General features: G+C 35.5%; 1 protein-coding gene and 1 long non-coding RNA gene across 3 annotated transcripts in view; one reads left to right on the forward strand and one right to left on the reverse strand.

Annotated features, from left to right (window-relative positions):
• LOC112532334 overlaps positions 1 to 7693 on the forward strand; it is a 37561-nt gene extending 29868 nt beyond the window's left edge. The window contains exon 3 of the long non-coding RNA XR_003074931.3: positions 7117 to 7693. This is a non-coding gene — a long non-coding RNA (uncharacterized LOC112532334). The remainder of the gene's footprint in view (positions 1 to 7116) is intronic.
• TUSC3 (tumor suppressor candidate 3) overlaps positions 1 to 21633 on the reverse strand; it is a 184544-nt gene that overhangs the window by 19463 nt on the left and 143448 nt on the right. For both annotated transcript variants that reach the window (XM_046940707.1, XM_420692.8), the window contains one exon: positions 2965 to 3028. In XM_046940707.1, coding sequence (XP_046796663.1) covers positions 2965 to 3028 — 64 coding nt within the window. The remainder of the gene's footprint in view (positions 1 to 2964; positions 3029 to 21633) is intronic.

The following is a 21633-nucleotide window of genomic DNA, read 5'->3' on the forward strand; positions in this document are numbered from 1 at the left end:
GTGAATTTACTTGCTTTCAGTGTGTTACCACTAAGATGTAGTAACCATACTTTTGGACTAAAACTATTTGTTTTAAATTTTATAATAACTTCAGGCATTCAGCTAGTAGGTACTCAGTAATACTGTATACATGATACTGAATTTAATTTGGTTTTATAATTGAAACAGTATGTATAATATATTCACAGGTGCTTCTTAACCAGCACCATCCTTCTTGTGCAGTTACAGCTCTGGCCAAAACAGCAGATCTTTTTACGGTAAAAATGAGTATAGAAGTGTAACAGAAATTTGTATTTTCTCACCAAAGATATTAAAAATTCACTGTACAGAAAAACACAGCTTTGCATTTCAGCAACTAGTAGAAATTGACAACCTTGTCCTTGTCCTTAGTACTATGAAGTAAAAAGAAGTGAAGAAAAGAAGCATGGACAAATCCAGCAAAGTACTGTCTCCCTTTAAAATTCAGAGCACCTTTTAAACTTTAAAGAATGCAGTGAATGTATGACTGTTTATCACTTTGGCAAACTTTTTTACTAGTTCCCATATTTTCTCTCAACAGTTCCTCACTAAACAAGTAATAAAGAAGCAATGAAGCAGCTAATAATTACTACCAGCACTGTAAGGATAAAGAAATATTAATTCTTTCATGCATAACTGTTAAAATCTGTCAGGACTTCATGTCACTTGTGAAATGCCTGTGTCCTAAATCCCAACTCAATAGTACTGAGCTATGAAATGAAACCTTAGAGAATTCTTTCTGCAAGTTGTAATGAACAATCTCACTAAAAGTATTTTTTCAGCCAGCTGTTTTAATTTAGTTAGCCAACTTCTCAGTTTAAAGCAGTCTCTGCCAGCAAAAAACAAACAAACAAACAAAAAAACACTTTCATGTCTCAGTCAGACAAACAAAATACTCATGAACAAAAGTTGTAATTATTTTTAATGTTAGATGGGTTTTGCTTTTACTTTTCCCATTCTCACACAGCAAATTAGATTTGTTTTAGATAACTTTTTTCTTTTTCATTGTGGCAGTTTGGGAAAAGCAAAAAGCATTAAATAATTGTGGCTATGCTAAAGAAAGGTTAGAGACAGTACTAATAAGATGCATACTATTTCCATCTACCATGTCTGCTTAAAAATGCATCAATTAAATTACTAATCACCAAGTGTTGACTTTGCAGTTCTCAGATAAAGCTATCTTTAACTCTCTCTTCCAAAGAAAAGGAGCCCAAATATAGAAAATATGAATGATAAAAACATCTTTAAACCTTTACTGAATACCATGTCATTTTGACACAACATTAACTAGGGTATGACACAAAAGCTACAGAATTCACAGAATAGCAAAACAGTTGAAGTTGGAAGGGAACTCTTAAGATCATCTAGTCTAGCAACTCCAATCAAGCAACCTGCTAGAGCAGGTTGTTCAGAATCACCTCCAGCTGGATTTTGAATGTCTTCACGGATGGAGACTCTCCAGCACCTCTGGGTAGCCTATGTTTTATCACCTTCACAATAAAAAGTGTCTTCTCACCTTCAGATTGCGAAACTAGCTGTTCTCTCCAGGTCCATTGTCCCTTATCCTGTCAGAGGGCACTACTGAGGAAGTCTAGCTCCATCAACTTCATTTCCACCCAACAGGGAGGAAATCACATATGCTGACTGGACTGACAAGATCCTACCGGACTCTTCTCTACTCTAGGTTAAACAGTCCCAGCCCTTCCTCAGATGAGAGGATCTCAGATGAGATACTCCAGTCCTCTAATCATTTCTGTGGTGTTTTACTGGATTTGCTCAAGGAAGGCTGTATCTATCCTGTCTTGGGACTGGGAGCAGGCACAGAACTGGACGTATTAGTATAGTTCAATAGGGAATATTGCATATAATCTGAAAAATATTATCATAATTTTTAAATTAAATTAAATTTGCCATGACTATCTGTGAAGCAAGTAAGATTTTTGGTAGCAAAATTCATGCTATGTTAATGAAACGGATGATGGAAAGAAGGAAGTGAGAAGACACAATGATGGCATTGTTCTCTTTGGATTATTAATGCCAAAGAAGGCGGCAGATGGGGAAGCCAGATGAAGGGCAAATGTCCTCAGGTGTCATGTCAGACAGAGGACAACGGAGTAGCTATGATCAGAGAATCAAAGTCTGAGATCCTGTGACTGCTTCACAGCTTGGGAAACATTATCGCTTTTCATCTTGTTCTCCTCAGAGGAAAATACTTGTGAAGGAACAATTCTACTTTAATAGCAGTTAATAGTGACCACAGTTTCCACTTGCTGAACAAAGCTGATGAAAAGCAAGACTTAAACCAAAGAGTATACGAATTTTTCTTAATTTCTTACACGTTCTTAAGACATATTCACCACAAAAAGTGTAATTTGCTCTGACTCAATAAGAATGAAAAATTGAAAGTAATGTCAGGAGATAATGTAAGAAATAATGGACTGGGCTAATTATTCTCCTAAAAACAGGATGCAAATTATTTAGATTAGGTAGTAAGAAAAACAACAATAATTTTAAAAACTCCACAAAGACTACGAGAGGACAGAAAATCTCTTTATATGTTATTAATAAATTTCAATTTAAGGAGCTGGCATGTTCTTATCAGTTAAAACAAGTAAAATAACCTAAAATATAATGTTTAACTTTTAAAACAGAGTGAAAAAGAGAAGAAAATCAGTTTCTGCTACTGCAAAAATAACACTGAATGGGAAAAGATTAGAGGTATAACCAGGCATTAAGAGTAAAAAGGAGATAAAGTACATGTTAGTGAAAAGCAATACCAGCTTTCCTTGGTAGTAAATACAGAAACAACACTGAATATTTATTTAATCATGAACTAAGGCAAAATACAATACCTGTTCAAAAGTTCAATGATGTTCACTGTGAGAGCAATTTCATTTAATAGCACAGCTTGCTTTTTTTTCTATTCATCATGATTTTGAAGGATACTCAGTAGAAGAATGATGTGTGATTCAGCAACAAACTGAGCCTGACTGCTTCCATGTATGTAACTCTGAAAAACAAAAATAAAAAAAAATCCTCTTCAAAACAAAGAATTCAACTGAAAATGACACAATTGGGCATATGTGAACACAAATAAAATCTGTTTTGCAGAAAAATATAGACTGCAGCAGACATAGCTGAGCAACAGATACATATGTATCTAAATTTAGTCAAAAGGAATGTTCAAAACAACATTTAGGGAAATCATACATATACAGAGAATGTAATAACATACAAACACACGCTGCAGTTATTTTCATACTGCTAAAGTAGAGGAAAGTACATGCATTTATTTGCTCAGGACATACAGAAAAGCAAAGCTGATGAAATCAAGGACATGCCTCAGCACAGGTGTGAATGAAGTTAAAACTGAAACTTAAAATGCTGCCTTTAACAAGTCAGTCTTTTTTGCTCTTAGACTGACTGAAGTTACTTCATGAAAACTATAGTCCATTCTTTTCAGTGAAGGTATTCTTATTTCCATTAAAAAAAACATAAATAAAATTCATACACAAAATGTTCTGTTTGCATGAAATTGTAGTAAACAAAATCACAGATGCTAAATGTGAATAATTCCAAATATTCATTGTTAATGAGCTCATTTTGCATGCTTCTTGTTAATACAGCATAATATTCAGAAATCATTAGTGTTTATTTTTACTAGCTATGATATCAAACAAGTAAGGACTATAAATGCACATAATGAACAAGGTTCTCTCTTTTCCTCTGCTGTATCAATTACAATTGTTAAATACAGTTTGCTGTGATATCATATGTGAAATTAAATACACTTTGTTCTCAAAGTATTTTTATACATACTCTTCTGAAGTACAGATGCAATTTTCACCCCAATTAAATAGACAGAAAAATGCTCACTCCTGATAAGGTAAAGAAAAAGGAAACTTTTCACCCTCTGAATGGTTTCAGGGTTTTATTAGTTTGTTTCTTCTACCTCTAACATTTTGATTTAATTCATTTTATTCTGAATAGTTCTGCCTAAATACCACTGATGTCGAGATTCAGAACAATTCCAATTTGAAATGCTCTAACACTTCAGCATACAAAAGAATGCCTTCATCCACACAGGTTAAATTCTGGTTAATTCGCTGTCTAAGTATGTCATTCATAAGATACTATAAAACATTTTTTACTCAATGGATGGTTGTCCACTGCTTTTAACATTCAACTTAGTATGTTCATTCAAATCACCAATTCTAAGCTAAAGCACACAAGAGCTTCATGTATCTAAACACTCAATCTCTCAAGTAAAATGTCTTTTTTCTTCAACATGATAAAGATCACTGACCTCATGTGATTATCCCACTGCAGTATGATTATGACAATAAGTCCATCTGTATTTCCTAACTTTTTGTCAGAGCCCCTAATAGATCTCAGTAAGGCAAAATAGAGCGATATAAAAAAGAAAGAAAATGGGAGTATTTCATATTAAGAAAAATTAAAGATAAAGCTAAAATGTTCCTTAATAGACTGATCCTTAATCACCACTCTTTGCTGCCCTGTGCAAAGTGGTGTAAAAAAGCTCCTAGCATATAAAACCATAACTAGAGACCACAATCGCACTGTCAATACAAATATTCACATTTTCTCAGTCAACTTCATGTTTGTATAAAAATACAGGCTAGATTTAGACTGTTTTACCCATGATTTCCTGCAGCATGGTGACGAAAAAACTACAAAGATTTTCCTCTTCAATGTACACTGAGTCAGTTGTGACCACAGTGCTGCAAATGACTGTCACTATTTCTCATGCAGCTAAAGCAATACATATATACATACACATAAATACATTTGCTGGATCTGGATTCAAATACACTCAACAGTACATATCTATTTCTTTTTATTGCTATGACACCAAGTTATAACCTAAACCTTCTAATAATTACACATATACTGTATTTGATAATATGAGGTGAAGTAAAATAAACAATGGGCTTTAACAGAAAAGAGCAACATAGTCTAACAACATTATGTAGTCAATAAATATTTACATGCATTGTCACATAATCACTACTGGTTGCTGCCTACACATACACTAAAATGTACAAAAACATCCAGTGGGAATGAAAAGAAATACACTCTGTGTTGAAGAGAGAAAGTTATTATCTTCATTTAATAAAAGTGGCTGTCTGTAAAAGACCTCCCCTTTCCTCATCTCCCTTATTAACATTTGTAATAAACTGGTCGGACCAACATTTGAACCGTTGTTTCTTAATCTCACGCCGGGCATACATATTTCAAAGAACCTCCTCTCCCTCCTATAAATTGGAGCGAGACACTGTCATATGATTGTTATACTATGAATACCTTTTGTATTTGTAAAACATTTAGATAAGAGCAATCATTTTTATTGACAAGCTTTATATTCATTTTACACTTTTACGGTAGCAATTTAAACCACTGTAACATGATTGATGGAACAGAATTAAGAGCAAGTATACATACACACACATGAAATACATGGATTAGACAGTTTATGTGCAAACAAAAAGTTTGATTCAAACTAAAATAAACAAAATGGAACATGGAAACAAATTTTCCTAGAAGACCCAAAGCAAAGATTCTACTTTGAAAACTAGATGATGAATATGAATTTCTGTTTAAACATCTCAAAGGGATTAATGTTATATTTTTTAAAATGTGAGTTGCCAAAGGCATAGCCTTGCTTGCAAGGAAGTGGATGCACTTTGATATAGTTCTTGAGACTTGACTTGTATATTAAAAAGCTAACAAGAAACAATTGTTACCTAGTGCTCTTTCCCCAGAGAAGAGATAAGAATGGCTAAAAGTAAAGCGAGTAGCTATCTTAACTGAGAAAAACCTCACCATTGTTAACTAAGACATTGAAAGATATCAGGTTAACTTAAAAGGGGTATAGAGAGTACACTGGATGAAATATTAAATAGATGTTTATTGTCTATATATATATATACACACACTTTTTTATCTTTTTATGTTCTATTCCAAATCTGTTTAGGTAAGCTACCCTTCGAAGATATCTAGTAATAAACTTAAGCTAATCATAAGGCTCTTCAGACTGTTCCCCATGCCATTATTCTCCAAATACTCAAAACAACAATATGGTACATCTTCACAACAGCAGCAGGTCAGTCCAAGTAATGGTACTGCAGAAGCTGAGAAAGTAGAATTCTGTTGCAGTGACAAAGGATAACAAAAATAACTTGCATTTAACAATATAACATGAATCTCCTGAGCTTGACACTGACTGAACCTAAATCAAATGGTGAATGTATCATTAACTGCTGCAGGTACGGAATTACTTGAGCTTTTTCTGCAATTAACTTTCATATCCATATTCTAAAGAATAGACAATAACCTGAGTAGAACATTTTAAGAGATGGGACAACAAAAAGTTAAGAAAAAAAACAATGGCAAATAGCTTTTCCTGAAGAGACAATAGTCAGAACGATTTGGCATTTATCCTCATTTCTTACCCTACAGGTAGATAATGACACTGTGAAGCTACTCAAGAGGTACAGTTTTATTTGTACAGATATGGATTTACACAGACGTACATAATAGTTTTGCATACCATGATGGCCACTATCTCATCAGATTTTGAAATTCATAGCCATCTGTAGCTCACACCTACCTAAAACAGAATACATTTGAAGACCACATGCACATATATATATATGCATATATATTACGACAAATCAGCTTTTCAACATTTCTCAACCAGTTTTCTCAATACTTTAATTGTGAGCCACAGCAACTTTTAACTGCATAAAGTTCTTGAATTTTGGTTACCTTGAATCCAGATAACTAAAATAAGGGAACTGGTTATGTAAGGAGTCTTTATTTTCATAATTCCTTCCCTTCATAAAATTGCTGAACAACTGACATGCAAGGCATATATTTTTTGTGAAATTTTATTTGAGACTACAAACTACTAAGGGACTAAGAAGTAAGATTTCCATTTTTGCTATCTTTTCTGCTTTCTGACACTTAATCCACTTCACATTTGGAAACTCTGTGAAGTCTATCTGGCTGAGAATGCTCTAGGCAAATGCTTTAAATAAACTCATGAATAAACTCGGTATTTCTCTTTCATTTTAGAAGCATCAAGGGGGAAGACCATAGAAGATGCAAAGCTGAAGTCCATCAGAACAGTTGGAACCACAATTTAAGCAGAAGAGCTGTACACCCACAAAATTACCACAACTGAGACAACATCAAATGCTGTGCTAGAAATATTAATAGCAGACCTGAAATATGAGTGGCTAACTCTTTGAACAATGTTGTCCTTTTACAGCTTTAATACTGTCCTATCCCAGGTTTAATTTCACAGAAGCAATTTGAATTGCTAACTAAAATAATAATTTAGCTAAATCAGGCCATTATATTTGGCAGTTACAAACAATTATTTACTGAATGCAAATTTCTATGAAGTAGTGTTAAATATTTATCTACTATTTGTAAACTTATTAAATATTTAGTGTTATAGAACTGCAGATGGCACATACATATAATCCCTCACTAAGCTATTCAAGGATAACAACAGTGTAATATATTTTTACATTTCCCTAAGTACAGCATATGCTTGTGATTCCCCTTCAAGACTGAAAGTTGTCACGTTCAGGAAAATACTTGAGTTAAACGTTATCTGTGATCTGTCCTCTCTTTCTGTTAATGCCATATAAATAAAGCAACCAGAGGAAAAAAAAAAAAAAAAAAAAGGCATCTGTGAGTTACATGTCTTAAGGCAGTACAGTTAGCTTCTGGAGTTTTCCACTGAAGCCAAAACATGATTTCAAGTGTTCTAGTATTGTCTAAAAATAAATGCCAGGGCTGCTCTCAAAGTAACGCCTCCTGTTTTGTTATGCTGACCCACAATACCAGAGGTGGATGGTGGTGCTAAGGCTGTAGAGACTGAACCTTTCCACCGACATTGTTACAATGTGTTGACTTGTGACAGATGGCAGCAGAGGAGTCTGACAGAACAGAGTCTGATAAAAGCTGCCAGCAGTACTGTGAGGAACAGCTGGATTTCAGATGTGGCTATCGTGAAGCTATATGAGATAGCCAGCACTCATAAATTAACCCTAGGGAGGACATTCAGGGCCTTTTGGATAGTTAAATCTTGTAAAACAAGTAGGACTCACAGAACAGTATCAGTAATACCAGGTTACCAAGATGTTACCGTATCAGAAACACCTAATGTGGTGGTTATGGATATAATGCATGGGGCAGATTGCTCATTTGGGAGGAGAAAAAGGAAGAAAAAGATAAAGTGGATGGGGGAAGAACAAGCATGGGAAAAAGGCAAGAAGGGGCAAGGGGAGATTGCTGAAGCTAAGCAGGATGTTACTTAGTTCCTTTGTCTGACTGAGCCCTGCCTCATCACCACAGCCTGATCTCCTTGCTTAGTCAGCTCTTACTAGGACAGTTTTTGCGTGTGCTGTATTCTGTGCATGCAACTGCTCGGGAACTTCCGTCTGGAAGAGCTGCTAAGCAAGAGAACATGCCTGGGTGTCAACAGTTGGAAATAACTGGCTCAGCAACTGGAGAAGACTGGTAGCTGTGACCAGCTACTACTTCAGGTGTCTATGCAGAGGAGTGTGCGTGACCACTAGTGAGCATTTATTATGATGAAAGAGGAAGAGCAAGATTAGGTTGCTAGTGTTGGCCATGTGTACATGAGCTCTACATCAAGGCAGGTGCTGGTTAGGGCACTGTTCACTGTGCAGATTCACACAGGCAGCCTGTCAGTGCTTTGTGTATCTGCATTCTACAGTGCATGCTTGGCCACTGGGACAGGAGGCAACCAGGGACTTAGGAACCCTGCTGCTTCAGCCCTAGCAAGCTGGGAAGGAAAGCTGTCACAGGGCCCTGCTCACTGGATTTGGCTTTGTGCAATAATTTCATGTCATACTGCACAGAAAAGCAAACAGGTGACAACATCAAAGGAGGTGAGGACTAACTACCTGATCACCTCTGAAACTGCTTGCTGATATCCTGAAGCAGAGGAAAAAAAAATGCACCTGTATGCTTTACAGTTGTATAGGAGGCCTGCTGTGAGACAGCTGTACATCCGCAAGACAAAAAAGATGGCACAGAACTCAGCTACAGACAAAGAAACAAAGTCCTATTACATCTTGTCTACCTTAGGTTTTATCACCCTATACCCAAATCTAAACCTATTTTCTGCCAGCTACTTTCTGTGGGCTAAATTCTATTCAACCTCAGATTTGAATGTTTATGATTTAACACTTCATACATTAATATATCCGAATTTAGATTGCACACAGAAGAAATCTCAAGATAAAGACTATCCCCTGGAAGAGAGAACAAGCCAAATTCAGGCTAATATAAGTAGAAGGAAGTAAAGTAACACACTAGTTAATTACTCCAAAATAAATTTACAAACTCCACACAAACGGGATAAAAACACTATCAATTTGTCTTAATTTAGCACATCAACATTTAGGATTAACTTCATCAAAAAGAGGAACATTATGCAAAGCTATGGATTACTTAATTATGAGTATGTCTTCAGAATGGCCTACTTCAATTACAGTCAATCAATTTTGCCAAGAAGTTACATTAGCTGTAACAACTTGTTATTTTCTCTTAATCTATAAAGCAAATAAACAATAAAAAGAACACTGTTTATTACAACAGAGTTCTTTATGTTTTCAAATTAACATCCAGGAGTACCTCAACTGTCTGCAGTACTTAAATACTTAAAATGCACAAGTTTTAAAACTCTTTCACAATACTATTCGTGTACTTTATCATTGCATTTATGCAGAAAAAGTTCAAACATGGTATGGAGAAATACTAATTCATTTGGTAAAGAAACACTTCAACGTCAAACACTATGATAAATTTTTACTGTTTGTTTTCATGATTATGTAAGAATTTCTCCAGGAAGATTCAGTTTTCCACATCAAGTATGGAATGGTGAAACACATTCAGGCTCATAGCTTTCAAACTCCTTCATTGGAGCTTCTTGTTTACATATCACGCTTTCTAAAGAACAACATAGGTTCACCTGGAGCATGCTCTCTAAAATATCCTTATTGCTAGGTAGTAGTACCTGTTGAGTTCACACATACAAATAAGAATTTTAACTTAAGAATCCAGTAGGCTGTTTATCTTAAAGAGTTTAATTCTGAAAAAGTAAATAAATATTTGAAGTAATATCTTTATCAAAAGTAGAAAAACATAATAAGTTGTGACTCCACTTACTAATGAGCTCAGAAACCTGTGACTAATCTAATAATATATCCATTTCCAAAGTTACGATAATGTTCAGATGTTTCATATGGTAATATTTTTTTACTCTAGATCTGTAGTAATAAAAAGGCATATCTGCAAATGTTGCTTAACTGCTTCACAGCTGAATGTAGTATTAAAAACAAGATAAACCTAAACTCAGTCCTGATTTAATTCAAGGATCTTTCTTTTATTTAATAATTAAATAAGATCAGTTTAATTTAGCTCTAACCTACAGGAAATAAACTTCAGAAAGTTGCTAGCTCTGTGAACATCTCCAACTCAAATGAAAGCCAACAGAATGCCACTCTGGTCAAAATTTTATTTGTTGTGTTGCTAGTAAGTACTGTCTCTCAGCAATGTCTATCTTCTACATGAAATCTAATCAAGCTTAGCTATAGGTCAACAAGATGAGGACTAAGAAAACAGTTACGGTGTACACATAAAAACTGTGAGACATAGACCAAGGTAGCATCTATGCACTGTTAGTAATTTTGTTCAGTTTATGCTCAAGCTCTGCATGATACAAAGCAGTCAGGCAATCTAGAAACTCAGCACCGGACCTCCCAAATACAACTTGTTATATGCCAACCTATCCCAGCATCCTTGCTGTGACTGTTAGTATAGATGTTGAGATGACCTCTTACCTAAAGTGACTGTAAAACATATTAGCTACATTGGATTAGGTGGTTTAAGTGCTATGGATAATTTCTTCCCTGTTTAAGAAATACGTTGACAATCTTAAAAAATTATGTACTGTAGCTAGGCATAACAATCTCACACAGACTCCTTGATTCACTTGTTAATTAGTTGACTATGAGTTATATCTTCCATGCCTGTGCTCTCTGCTGTATTCACTGTTGCCTCAAACCAAAACACAGTTCAGAGAAAGCAGCCAGCTTTCACAGGACTGGTTAGCTGAGACAGACTGTGCTGGCTGACTTCCACAGAGTCCATCTGGCACTGAGCACAGAATATGATTTGGGTTCCCAAGCCTAGAGCAAAAGTGAAGAGATGCTGCTTAGTTTTGCCATCTAACTGGCTGGGAAAGGTAGTTGGTATAATTTAAGTCAGTATACAAATCCTGGTTTATGCTACCTAATTCCATTGCCTCTAAACAGCTTTTACTGTATTACTTGGAGCATCCAGAAGGGTTATGAAAGGAATTATTTAGTAGAGGTGATCTTGCAAATCCAGAAACTGTGAACTCTCTGCTCAGCTATGTAGCTTTAACACTGAGTAAGAAATTATCCTACTGAGAGAACTCTCTCACATTTATTAATTTCTAAATAATAACAAGACAGAAAATACAGCAATCCTTTGATGAATCGCTGCTTAGTGAATTTAAGAGGAAAAAAAACAGACTTGAACTCTCATTAGGAATAAAATAATTGTTACCTTTATGGCATTGAATTCCCAAGTTACCTAAAAGACTGGCACGCAACAAATTTATTTTCCCTGAAAGGGCATTATGACACACAGTATGCATGTGAGAGACTTTAACAGAGATGGAATTGAAACTTTAAGCATTTGAAATAGCATTCTGGTACAGTGAGAAAGTTTACACAACAAATTAGTCAATCAGCCTAAGAGAAGGAAATTTTGTAGCTGCAATACTTTGCTTAAGAACTTAGCAACTTTTAAATCAACCTATGAAAGGAGGACAAAAATCTCAGAGAAAATGACATTCCTACCAATGTTATTTCAGCCAAAGGTGAGCATCAAATCAATTATATTAGTGAAGGAGAGGCTGCAATTGAAGTTCAAATATTACTAGTTGCTTTGGAATATGTACTGCTTGCTTACCAAATGGAAGGCAAACTATAGTCAGGAAACCCGAACTTCTAATTAGGAAACCAAAACAGGAGAATGAACTATGTGATTCCAAATTACTGGAATCCATACCCAATTAACAGCAATAGGGGAATGTGAGGAACAATCCCAAATTTGGTGTAACTACCTATCCCAAGAACAGTAGATACTGCCCCTTATTCAACTGCACAGAGTTTAGAGAAATACTAAGTTATTTCAACTATAGGTTTCACAGATTACCTCTGACAGCAAGCTTCAGAGAAACTTTCATCACTTTTTGGAGCTGCACATAATCTCGTGCAGGTACAAAGGGAATATCTGTATATTTGGAGCACTGTTTTAAATGCTCAGGAACAAGGGAAGTGAGAAATACTAAGCAGGCACAACCAGCAAAATTAAGCATGAAAACTTAAAATATTTATGACTGGGTTTTTTTTTGCATTAACAGATCTAAATATGGCTTCTTCAACTAGAACAGCATGCAACGATCCTCTCTACTAGTCTATATAGTTGACAAATTAGATACAGCCTGGACAGGAAAAACAGACTAATCATTACTGCCAAAGTCACTTTTAGTATCAACTAAAGCATAACCTACAAATCAATTTTAAATACCTTAACACTTACTTTAAGAAGTAGTATCTGAGTGAATATAGTATGAATTAATAAATCAAGGAATTGAACAAACTATTACTTGATCACAACTGTGGGTCTCACATCCCCTTTCACCTGCATTTTTTAGTGTAAATAGTGGATCACTGAGAGGAAGACTGATAGCTAACTGACTTAAAATGAACACTAGGGAATATAGCTCCAGTTGCCATTATGGAACAACAGTCATGTTAGTATTAATGAATTTGCTTTCAACTATTTGCTTTTATTGCTTATTCGACTGTTGATCACAAAAAGCAAAGGACACCTGGGTAGAAAAGAAAGTAACCATTTCAAAAATTCTGAATTACCACCATAGTTTTATAAACAATTTTTCACTACATGTATTACACAGTCACATTAGTACGAGTATGCCCTTGGATTTGGTAATTATGTGACAGCAAACCAGAGCAGAACCTTAATTATTATTCTTTATTGAAGCCAATTTTATGTACCAAACTATGTGAGCGCATAAAGTGTCAGTATTTAAATCATTAAAAGGAGGAAGTATATATTCACTACAGCAGAACTTTTATTATTCTGTTATCTGTCCTTATAAATATCTAATGGGCTGGAGTCAAGCATTTACAGCCTTTTCAGTGGCATCAAGCAACAGAACTAGGGACAATGGACACAAACTGGAACATAGGAAGTTCCATATGAACATTGGGAAAAACTTCATTAACTGTGAGGATTACAGAGCATTGGAACAGACTGCCCAGAGAAGCTGTAGAGGTTTCCTCTCTGGTGATATTCAAAACTCACCTAGATGCTTTCCTGTGATCCTAGATGCATCCCTGTATTGTAGGGAGCCTGGTTTAGCATGTGAGTTGGACTAGATGATCAGATTAACATAGGATCCTTCCAACCTTCAAAATTCTGTGATTCTGTTATTGCAATATGATACCAATTTAATAATCTAAAGCTCTAAATACTGAAGCTTAAACTTTATTACATACTACTGCTCCACAGTATTACATATTAACATTACTCTTGGGATAAAAACAACATCTCTAATCCAGCTCTTAAGAAATCTGAATTCAAGCACACAATACTTGAAGAAAACTTATTTACATTTCCTCTTTAACTTTTTTTTCCTAGACTTATTTTTTTTGTATTTAATCTCTCTGCTCCCCACACCTCTACAAGCTACCTTAGTAACTTCATCACAACAGAAAACCCACATCTAGACTAGAATTTTCTCAATGGAAAAAAAGGTGCATGCTTATTATCTTCTTCCAAATACAATCTCTCTTACTTAGTCTTTGTTTCAGATAATTAACACTTATATCTTTACAAACAAGCCTGAACAAAAAATTCATAAGAGTACTGAATCCACAGAAAAATGGATCAGAACTAAGTAAGATCCAATGTACTGCTTTTTCACATTTGTGTCAATATTCTAGAATAAGCCTATATTTTATAAAGAATTGTACAGCTGAGTTATTAAAAAAAATTACTCCGTATTGCCCAGAGCAATTTTCTGCATGGCAGTTTAGGTCTAGTTAGCCTATTTTAAAAAGTACTGCTGACATGACACAGAAATTGAGCAAAATGAAGCCTTTACCAGGACAAACGGAGAACAAAGGAATCACTCCATGTTTGGAATATAAAATTTCAAAGTAGGCAGACTTGACAAATAGGAATTTATTTCACAATAACAAATGCTTCGAATAAATGATTTATGAAGGCTGCTATGGGAAACACTTATTTAATTTGTTGTTTAACACACTGGCAGATATTACCTAATTATTAGAATGCAAGAGAGCACATTTCTTTTCCAATAGATGTGTTATACCATTAAGCATCTTGTACTTCAGCAACTATCAAATTTATAATGATGTGTTTTATATAGTTCTGTTTAGCACTGCAAGCATTAACTTAATATGCTATAAAAGCCTGTAGGTAAAAATTATATGTTACGACACAAAACCTCAGACCTATCTACAGTGCTACACTTATGCCAGCCTGCGATGAATACAAATCAAATACTGCTGTCAGTAAGAGAAGCTGCAGTTCAAATTCCTTCTGTCAGCCATCTCTCACTAAGAAAACAAACAAACCCACAGTCAAGAACCAAAAAGTTACATGACTTCAAAAAACAACGAAGTTCAAAATGATCATTACATTCAAGACTATAAAGAAATATTTAAAATGCCAGCTTTACTATAGAAGTTTTAACTAATAATACCTAAAAGAAGAAAATCAATAGACAGAACTTTGTCATGTACCTAGGAAAAGTAACCTGGGAATTACCTGGGATCAAATGAAAGATTCTGGTAAGACATAATAACTGCTTGCTCATATGAGACTTTGACAGCTGCATACAAGGAAGTTAGAAGATTTTTACAAATATTTGATTGCGAAATTGTAGTATATTTTCAGCTCAGGAGTGAATAATCTTAGTTACACTCCACAGATATCAGAAGTTAGCATTTGACTCAAAGTTCAACTAGATCTAAATTCATAAAACTACTCAAATTTTGGTTTTGAAATTAAAAAAAGAAAAAAACCAAAACAATTAATAGGCCACTACTCACCGTTACGTGATGGAAGGGAATGGTATAGGACCAATAGTTTATTTTGCACTGGCTAGAAATCTTTCATTTTTGTCCTACTGAACTTCTCAAATGTAAGCTATGAACAGAGACTGAGAATTTTCCTAGAAAAATTTTCTTTTGCTGCTTCAGTTTTGAGTAAACCTTATTGCAACTGCATAATTGTAATATGAGAGAAGTAAACATAGTTAGGATTACAATATACTAAGCATGCACAATCTAAATTCCCAACCACACAAATCTTTGAAGTTACAATTGAACTGATGGTTAGATTTTCAAGTCAGACTCTGTAGTAAACCCTCAGCAGTTTGAAAAGAAATGCTATTAATTTATACAAGGTTGGTGAAAAGCAAAACCTGAGATGGTTCACTGTTTAGAAGCATATATTGATTTGCCCATTAAGACATTAAATACTGATGATAACAATTGTATGGGGCTCACATGGGCATATTTAGTTAGTAGGGGGCTGCAGGGACACCTCTGTGAGCAGAGCCCAGCACCTGCCCATGTCAGATAAGAGATATTTCCAAACAGCTTCCACCACTGCCAGAGCTGAACCCATCAGCAACACTCAGTGTACCTCTGGGAGAGCAGATTTAAGAGAAAAAAGAACTGGTGTGCAACAGCAGCTGAGAAAGAAGAGTGAGAAATATGAGAGAAGTAGCCCTGCAGCCTGCAAAGTCGGTGCAAAAGTAGGGCAGGAGGTGCTCCAGTAGGGCAGGAGGTGCTCCAGGCATGAAGCAGAAGTTTCTTGCAGGCCAGGAGAGGTCCACGGTGGAGCAGACTATCCCCCTGTAGCCTACAGGCACAACGCAGAGCAGATCTCCATGTGCAGCCATAGAGGAGCCCATGGTGCATGCAGCAGTGGATGTGGCCCAGAGGAGGCTGTAGTCCATGGAGAGCCATGCAGGAGCAGCCCTGGGCCAGATCTGCAGCCCTCTGGAGAGGAGCCCTTGGTGGGGCAGGAGGGCAGAGGGAGCTGCCACATTTGGGGACCTGTGCTAGAACAGTCTGCTCCTGATGGATGGGCCCTGAGGCATGGAACCACCTTGAAGCAGTACTTGGAGGGCTGCAGCCTGTGAGAAGCTCACAAGATCAGTTTGGGAGGAATGGCATCCTGTGGGAGGGACTCCACATGAAGCAGAGACAGAGAGTGACCATGGAGGAGCAGAAGAGATGAAGCATTATGGACTGACCACAGCCCCCTTCCCTGTTCCCCTGCATCATTTGGGGTGAGGAGGTAGAAAAGGGTGGAGGCATTTTTAGCTGGCTTTTAGTTCTCACTGCACCAGTTTGTCAGAAACAGGCAATAAACAACATTAATTTCCCTACACTTAGTCTGTTTTGCCTGTGACAGTAATTGGTGATATCCCTGTCCTTATCTCAACCCATGAGCCCTTTTTCTTCCCCTGTTCTTTTGAGGATGGAGACTGAGAGAGACAGTTCAACTCCATCACACCGCTATCAGTATGAAACCACTACCATTTTTTGTAATAGCATTTGTGTGTTAAATGTGAAAGCACTGTGATGCCTGAAAGAGGTTGATGAAGAAAGGTGAAAAAGAGAGATCAACATCTCATCTGGCAGGGCCACTAAGAATAGGCAAAAAAAAAAAAAAAAAAAAAAACAAACAATAACAACAACAAAAGAATAGAACAAAGCTAAATAAACAAATAAAAATCCACAAGATTAATTCATCACATGAATTTCTGAAAAGCTGATATACCATGAAGGAGACGGTAACAAAGTAAATCGAGGGAGATGTTTAAGATACTCAGTGCTGTTAGGTGTTTAAATGCAAAGTACTTAAAAAAAAAAAAGAATTAGAAGAGATGGAAATAACACAAAGAAACCATAGGAAGGTGAGAGACTATTACAGTGAAACATAAACAGAAATGAAATACAAAGTAGAGCACATACAAAACTGTTCTCTCAATTAAAAAAAAAAGTAGAGAGAAGTTCAAGGTCTGAAAAGTATTTCTACGGATTTCCTCAGGCTAAACGACAGGGAAAAGATGCTTTCAGTCTGTGCAGCCTAGGTATCTGGATAAAACTGACATACCTCCCAAGAGACCTTACAAATTAAAAGAGTATCCTTTCAGCGCTTTGTATTTGATGCTTTATGTTGAGAAAATAATTTCTTTTCTGAACTTTGTTCTGAAAATAATTTATTATAAAAATAAAACAAGAAATATTAATTGAACATTAAGAAAAAAATGTGAGGCCAGATATATTGTGGCAATTTTGAATATAAAGCCCACAGAAATTAAATTTTTTTTGTACCTCTCTGGGGGCAGAACTCATTTGGTGACACTTAGCAGTGGTAAACGTGGGTACTATATATTGATCTGGCATTACATTGAATAATCTGCTGCCATGAAATTTGCAAATAACATATTTGATATATTATGCTGTTTAGAAAGGTAAAGAAAAAAAATGTATTATCTGTGAAATGCCATAACTTATGAAAAATAAAAGCCTGGAAGGCTTTGAGAGACAATCTTCTCAGCAATTGTGGGTATAGGTATATTCCATCGCATGAAGAACTGCAAGCATAGGACAACAGCTTTCATGCATCAAGAATAAAAATTTATACTCAGCAAATTAAGGCAAAAATAACCACTCAGATGAAAGGAGAATAACAGTTGAAGGTTATATAGAGAGGGGAAAAACTGGAAAAGGACTGTGTATGGTTTTTAAAGACATACTTATCATATATAAATTGTTTAAAGAAAATTAATGTACGAAAACAGCCTAACAAACTGATCAAGGATCTAGAAGCCTCATCACTCAGATCTACAGGAAACTTCTTCACTAGCTGAACCTGAATCAAGACTGAACACTGCCCTCAACCTGCTGCACTCCTCCAAATTTAATTAATTCACTAAATTACTGCTGAGACAAGCAAACTTTAATGTTCCATTTCTTGCTTTCTCTAAATGAATTGCAACAAAACTCAAGTCAACAACTCCCCAAACCGTCCGTATTGTGTCAGTTTTCAAAACTTATCTCTGCAGGCAAGTACTTTTACTTAACAACATAAACACTGTCCAAAGATCATTACTCCAGACATTCCATCACTTTGACACATAGCTTGTTCCCAGTGTTAGAGGAACCACTGTCAGCTGCATAATGAATTTTGTCCCCTCAAAAGTCTTTGGACCTTCGGGATTCTTCTCAGTTCTTAAACACTAATTAGTGATTCTTTTAGCACAAGAGGCAATTTCTCAAAATATCTTTAAAAAAAGGGGGGGAAAAAAGGAAGCTAAGTTTTTGCCACCTCTTCAGTTTATATACAATACATAATGAATTCTAAAGCTCCAGTTACAAAACCTCACAATGACAGCAGAGTTTCAATGCTGTGCTATTTGTAAAAGAGCACAGAGGTTTCTTCTCTGTACAAAAAAAAAAAAAAAAAAAAGTATGAAATGTTAATTTGAAAGAAGTCCATAGGTGTTTCACTATCTGGTTCAAGAGAGCCAATTTTTCACACTAGCAGTTTACTGAACATAGAATTGCAGAACGTAAATATTTAGAAAGATACAGTATGCAATAAGCCATGTAGTTGCACATTACAAATTATTAAGTAAAATCAGTCACTCTGCATCAAAGAATTTTATTTTAACATTTATTTCTATGTAACATTTAACTGAGCTTCAGAAGACTAAATAGGATGCCACAAGAAAAAAGCACACTGAAGTCTGGTACCTTCCAACAATATCGAGGTTCTGCGAATAAGCTTAAGTTAGAGGTTGAGCAGGGAAGTCATAGGAAAAGCACTGATTTTTACTGTAATACCCCCCTCGACAAAGAAAAGAACTGTGATGGCTAGAAGTTACTATATGTCATGTATGTGCTCATTCTTCTCAATGATTACAATCACACATCAAGATGAGAACAGCCAGTACTGTATCTCTACTATTTCTCAACTTCTGTGTTGTTTTTTTTAAATGATCAACTAATTAAAATGTTCTTGTGACTATACTTCCAGCGTTTTCACATTTCTTGAAGTACACTCACTTGAATTATTTGCAGTTAATTTTCAACTGATTTGTAACTCATGCTTTTATTTTATTAAATAGAACAAAGACAATAGTAACTTTGCACAGGATAGTTTAGATAGAACCTATTAATGACATTACAGCTTAATATTTATATCCTGGTTGTGATCTAGAATGGCCCCATTAGAGTGGTCTCTGAGAAACTGTCCCCCAAGCCGTATTCCTGGTTTTGGGGAGACTATCTTGAAACTACCATTTTGAACAGGTTTTCTAGCTATAAGTTTGTGCAGCAGCATTTTGAAAGCCGTAAATTTTAAATATCTGTAATAGCCTGAAGCAAGGAGTTTCACAGCTTTCTATTTCATGTGTAGAACTACTTTATTTGAAGACATTGCCTTCAAATTTAATCGGAATAAACTGAAAATTTATCCTACTTTCCATGTCACTGTTTAACAGACCTCACTCAGATCTGCATGTCATCTGCTCTCCTACTTTGCCATTATCACTTCACCTACAGAAGCACCTCCATAGTTAAGCTCATCCTATGTCCTTTCCTGCGCTTTTTCCAGAATGTGTTAAACTGTGCACAAAACACAGAATTTACAATAGGCTGTCCTTATAATGCTAAACACTGTTCACTCTTTTGACTACTGCATATTTAAAAGTTATTTTGATTTGGCTATTATAACCAAAAGATCTTACTCCTGAGTGGTCTGCCAAGAGTCAACCATTTTACAGGCATTTAATACCAAAAAAAAAAACCAAAAAAAAACAAAAAAAAACATACAAAGTGTTTTTTCCATTCAAATTGCTTCATGGTTATTTCCAACAAAGCAGTTCAATGGCAGAAAGCACTCTTCTGCAGTTCTTCTACACAAAACAATTTCTTACCACCTGCTGGCTGAGGCCCAGCCAGCCCGAGCTGTACCTCCCATCCCTGGCCAACTCCCCACTGTTTTATAGTTTTTTTTGCACAGCGCCATAGGGTATAGGACATCCCTTTTGGCCAGTTTAGGTCAGCTGTCCTGGCTCTGTCCCCTTCTAGCTCCTTGTGCTCCTGCAGTTCCCTTTCTTGCACGATTCTATAAGAAGCTGAGAACCTGATTTTATTTACAGTTTTTTATAAAGAGTATAAATGAGAAAACTTATCAAATGTAATTGCTAACACAAAAGCTTTTTAGTGACCGTGGGACAAACCCAGTAATGTTTCTACCTCCTCTATACAACTTTACTTTAGCTTTTACCAGGTTTCAGGTAGGCTCAAATCCATCAAAAATATGCAGCCTCATTCCTTAGAAAACCTGCTGACTGGAATTTGTTGTTTTTGTCTGCAGATCTTTCTAACAGAGACTTGAAAGAGGCATGTCTTTGTCTTACCCAAGAATTAATACCAACTCTTCAGCCTAGAGCTATCAATTTTCTATGAAGAATTAGAGTCTAATTGTATTTCTTGAATTGCTCATAAAGAGCACATAACCAAAATATGCATTACAAACTAATTGAAAAATATTTTAAAATCTCAGAAACAGTTTTGGAAATTAAAAAAAATATATAAACACCTTGATAGTATTCAGAAGATATATAAACATTCTGTGGCAGATTTTCATGCAAATTTAGGTATCACTCTATTGTCATAGTCACAGATCAGTCTCGTATGAAAATTCCTTTTAAATTTTATTATTCTTTTTGCCTGCTCTGTGACAACTTCAAGCTATTCTTGACTAGCTTCTTCCAGCTTTGTACGTCACTGACTTTTGATACAAGCTTTTTATTTTTATATTGAACGTAAAACTGTTACACATCAGTGAGCCAAAGAAATCTCTTCCCCATGTTGAATAATATATGACTGACTTTGCAAACTTTTCTAGAAACATTTGTTCCAGGTAGTCTTTAATCTATGGCATCAAATTCCATGACCTACTTTCAGAAAACACTGATTAGAATCACTGAAAAAGAATATTTCTGGAAGGAGATTATTCTGGATATTTCAAATTCCAGGCTAATCCTAAAAGTAATTCAATATTCACAACGCAAGTCCCTTGATCTACACTTGCAGTGTGTCTTTCAAAAAAGGTAAGCTAGGCTGGTTAACAAAACCAAAGACCAACTTCAAATACAGATGTCAATTGTTTAGACATCTTAAAGATGAAACAACTTTATGTTTGAAAAGTTAGACTATGATATTACAAACATTACAAGTAAACTTGTGTTTCTGATGCAGCATTTTAGACTAAGTTTCTTCCCTATTCATCTTGAACTCTGAAGACAGATTGTAGCACACACTTTGCAAAGCATTTATCTCTTGCAGAATTGAACTACTGCTATCTGAATTG

This window comes from Gallus gallus, chromosome 4 (assembly GCF_016699485.2).
Source record: "Gallus gallus isolate bGalGal1 chromosome 4, bGalGal1.mat.broiler.GRCg7b, whole genome shotgun sequence".
NCBI classification, from domain to species: Eukaryota; Metazoa; Chordata; class Aves; order Galliformes; family Phasianidae; genus Gallus; species Gallus gallus.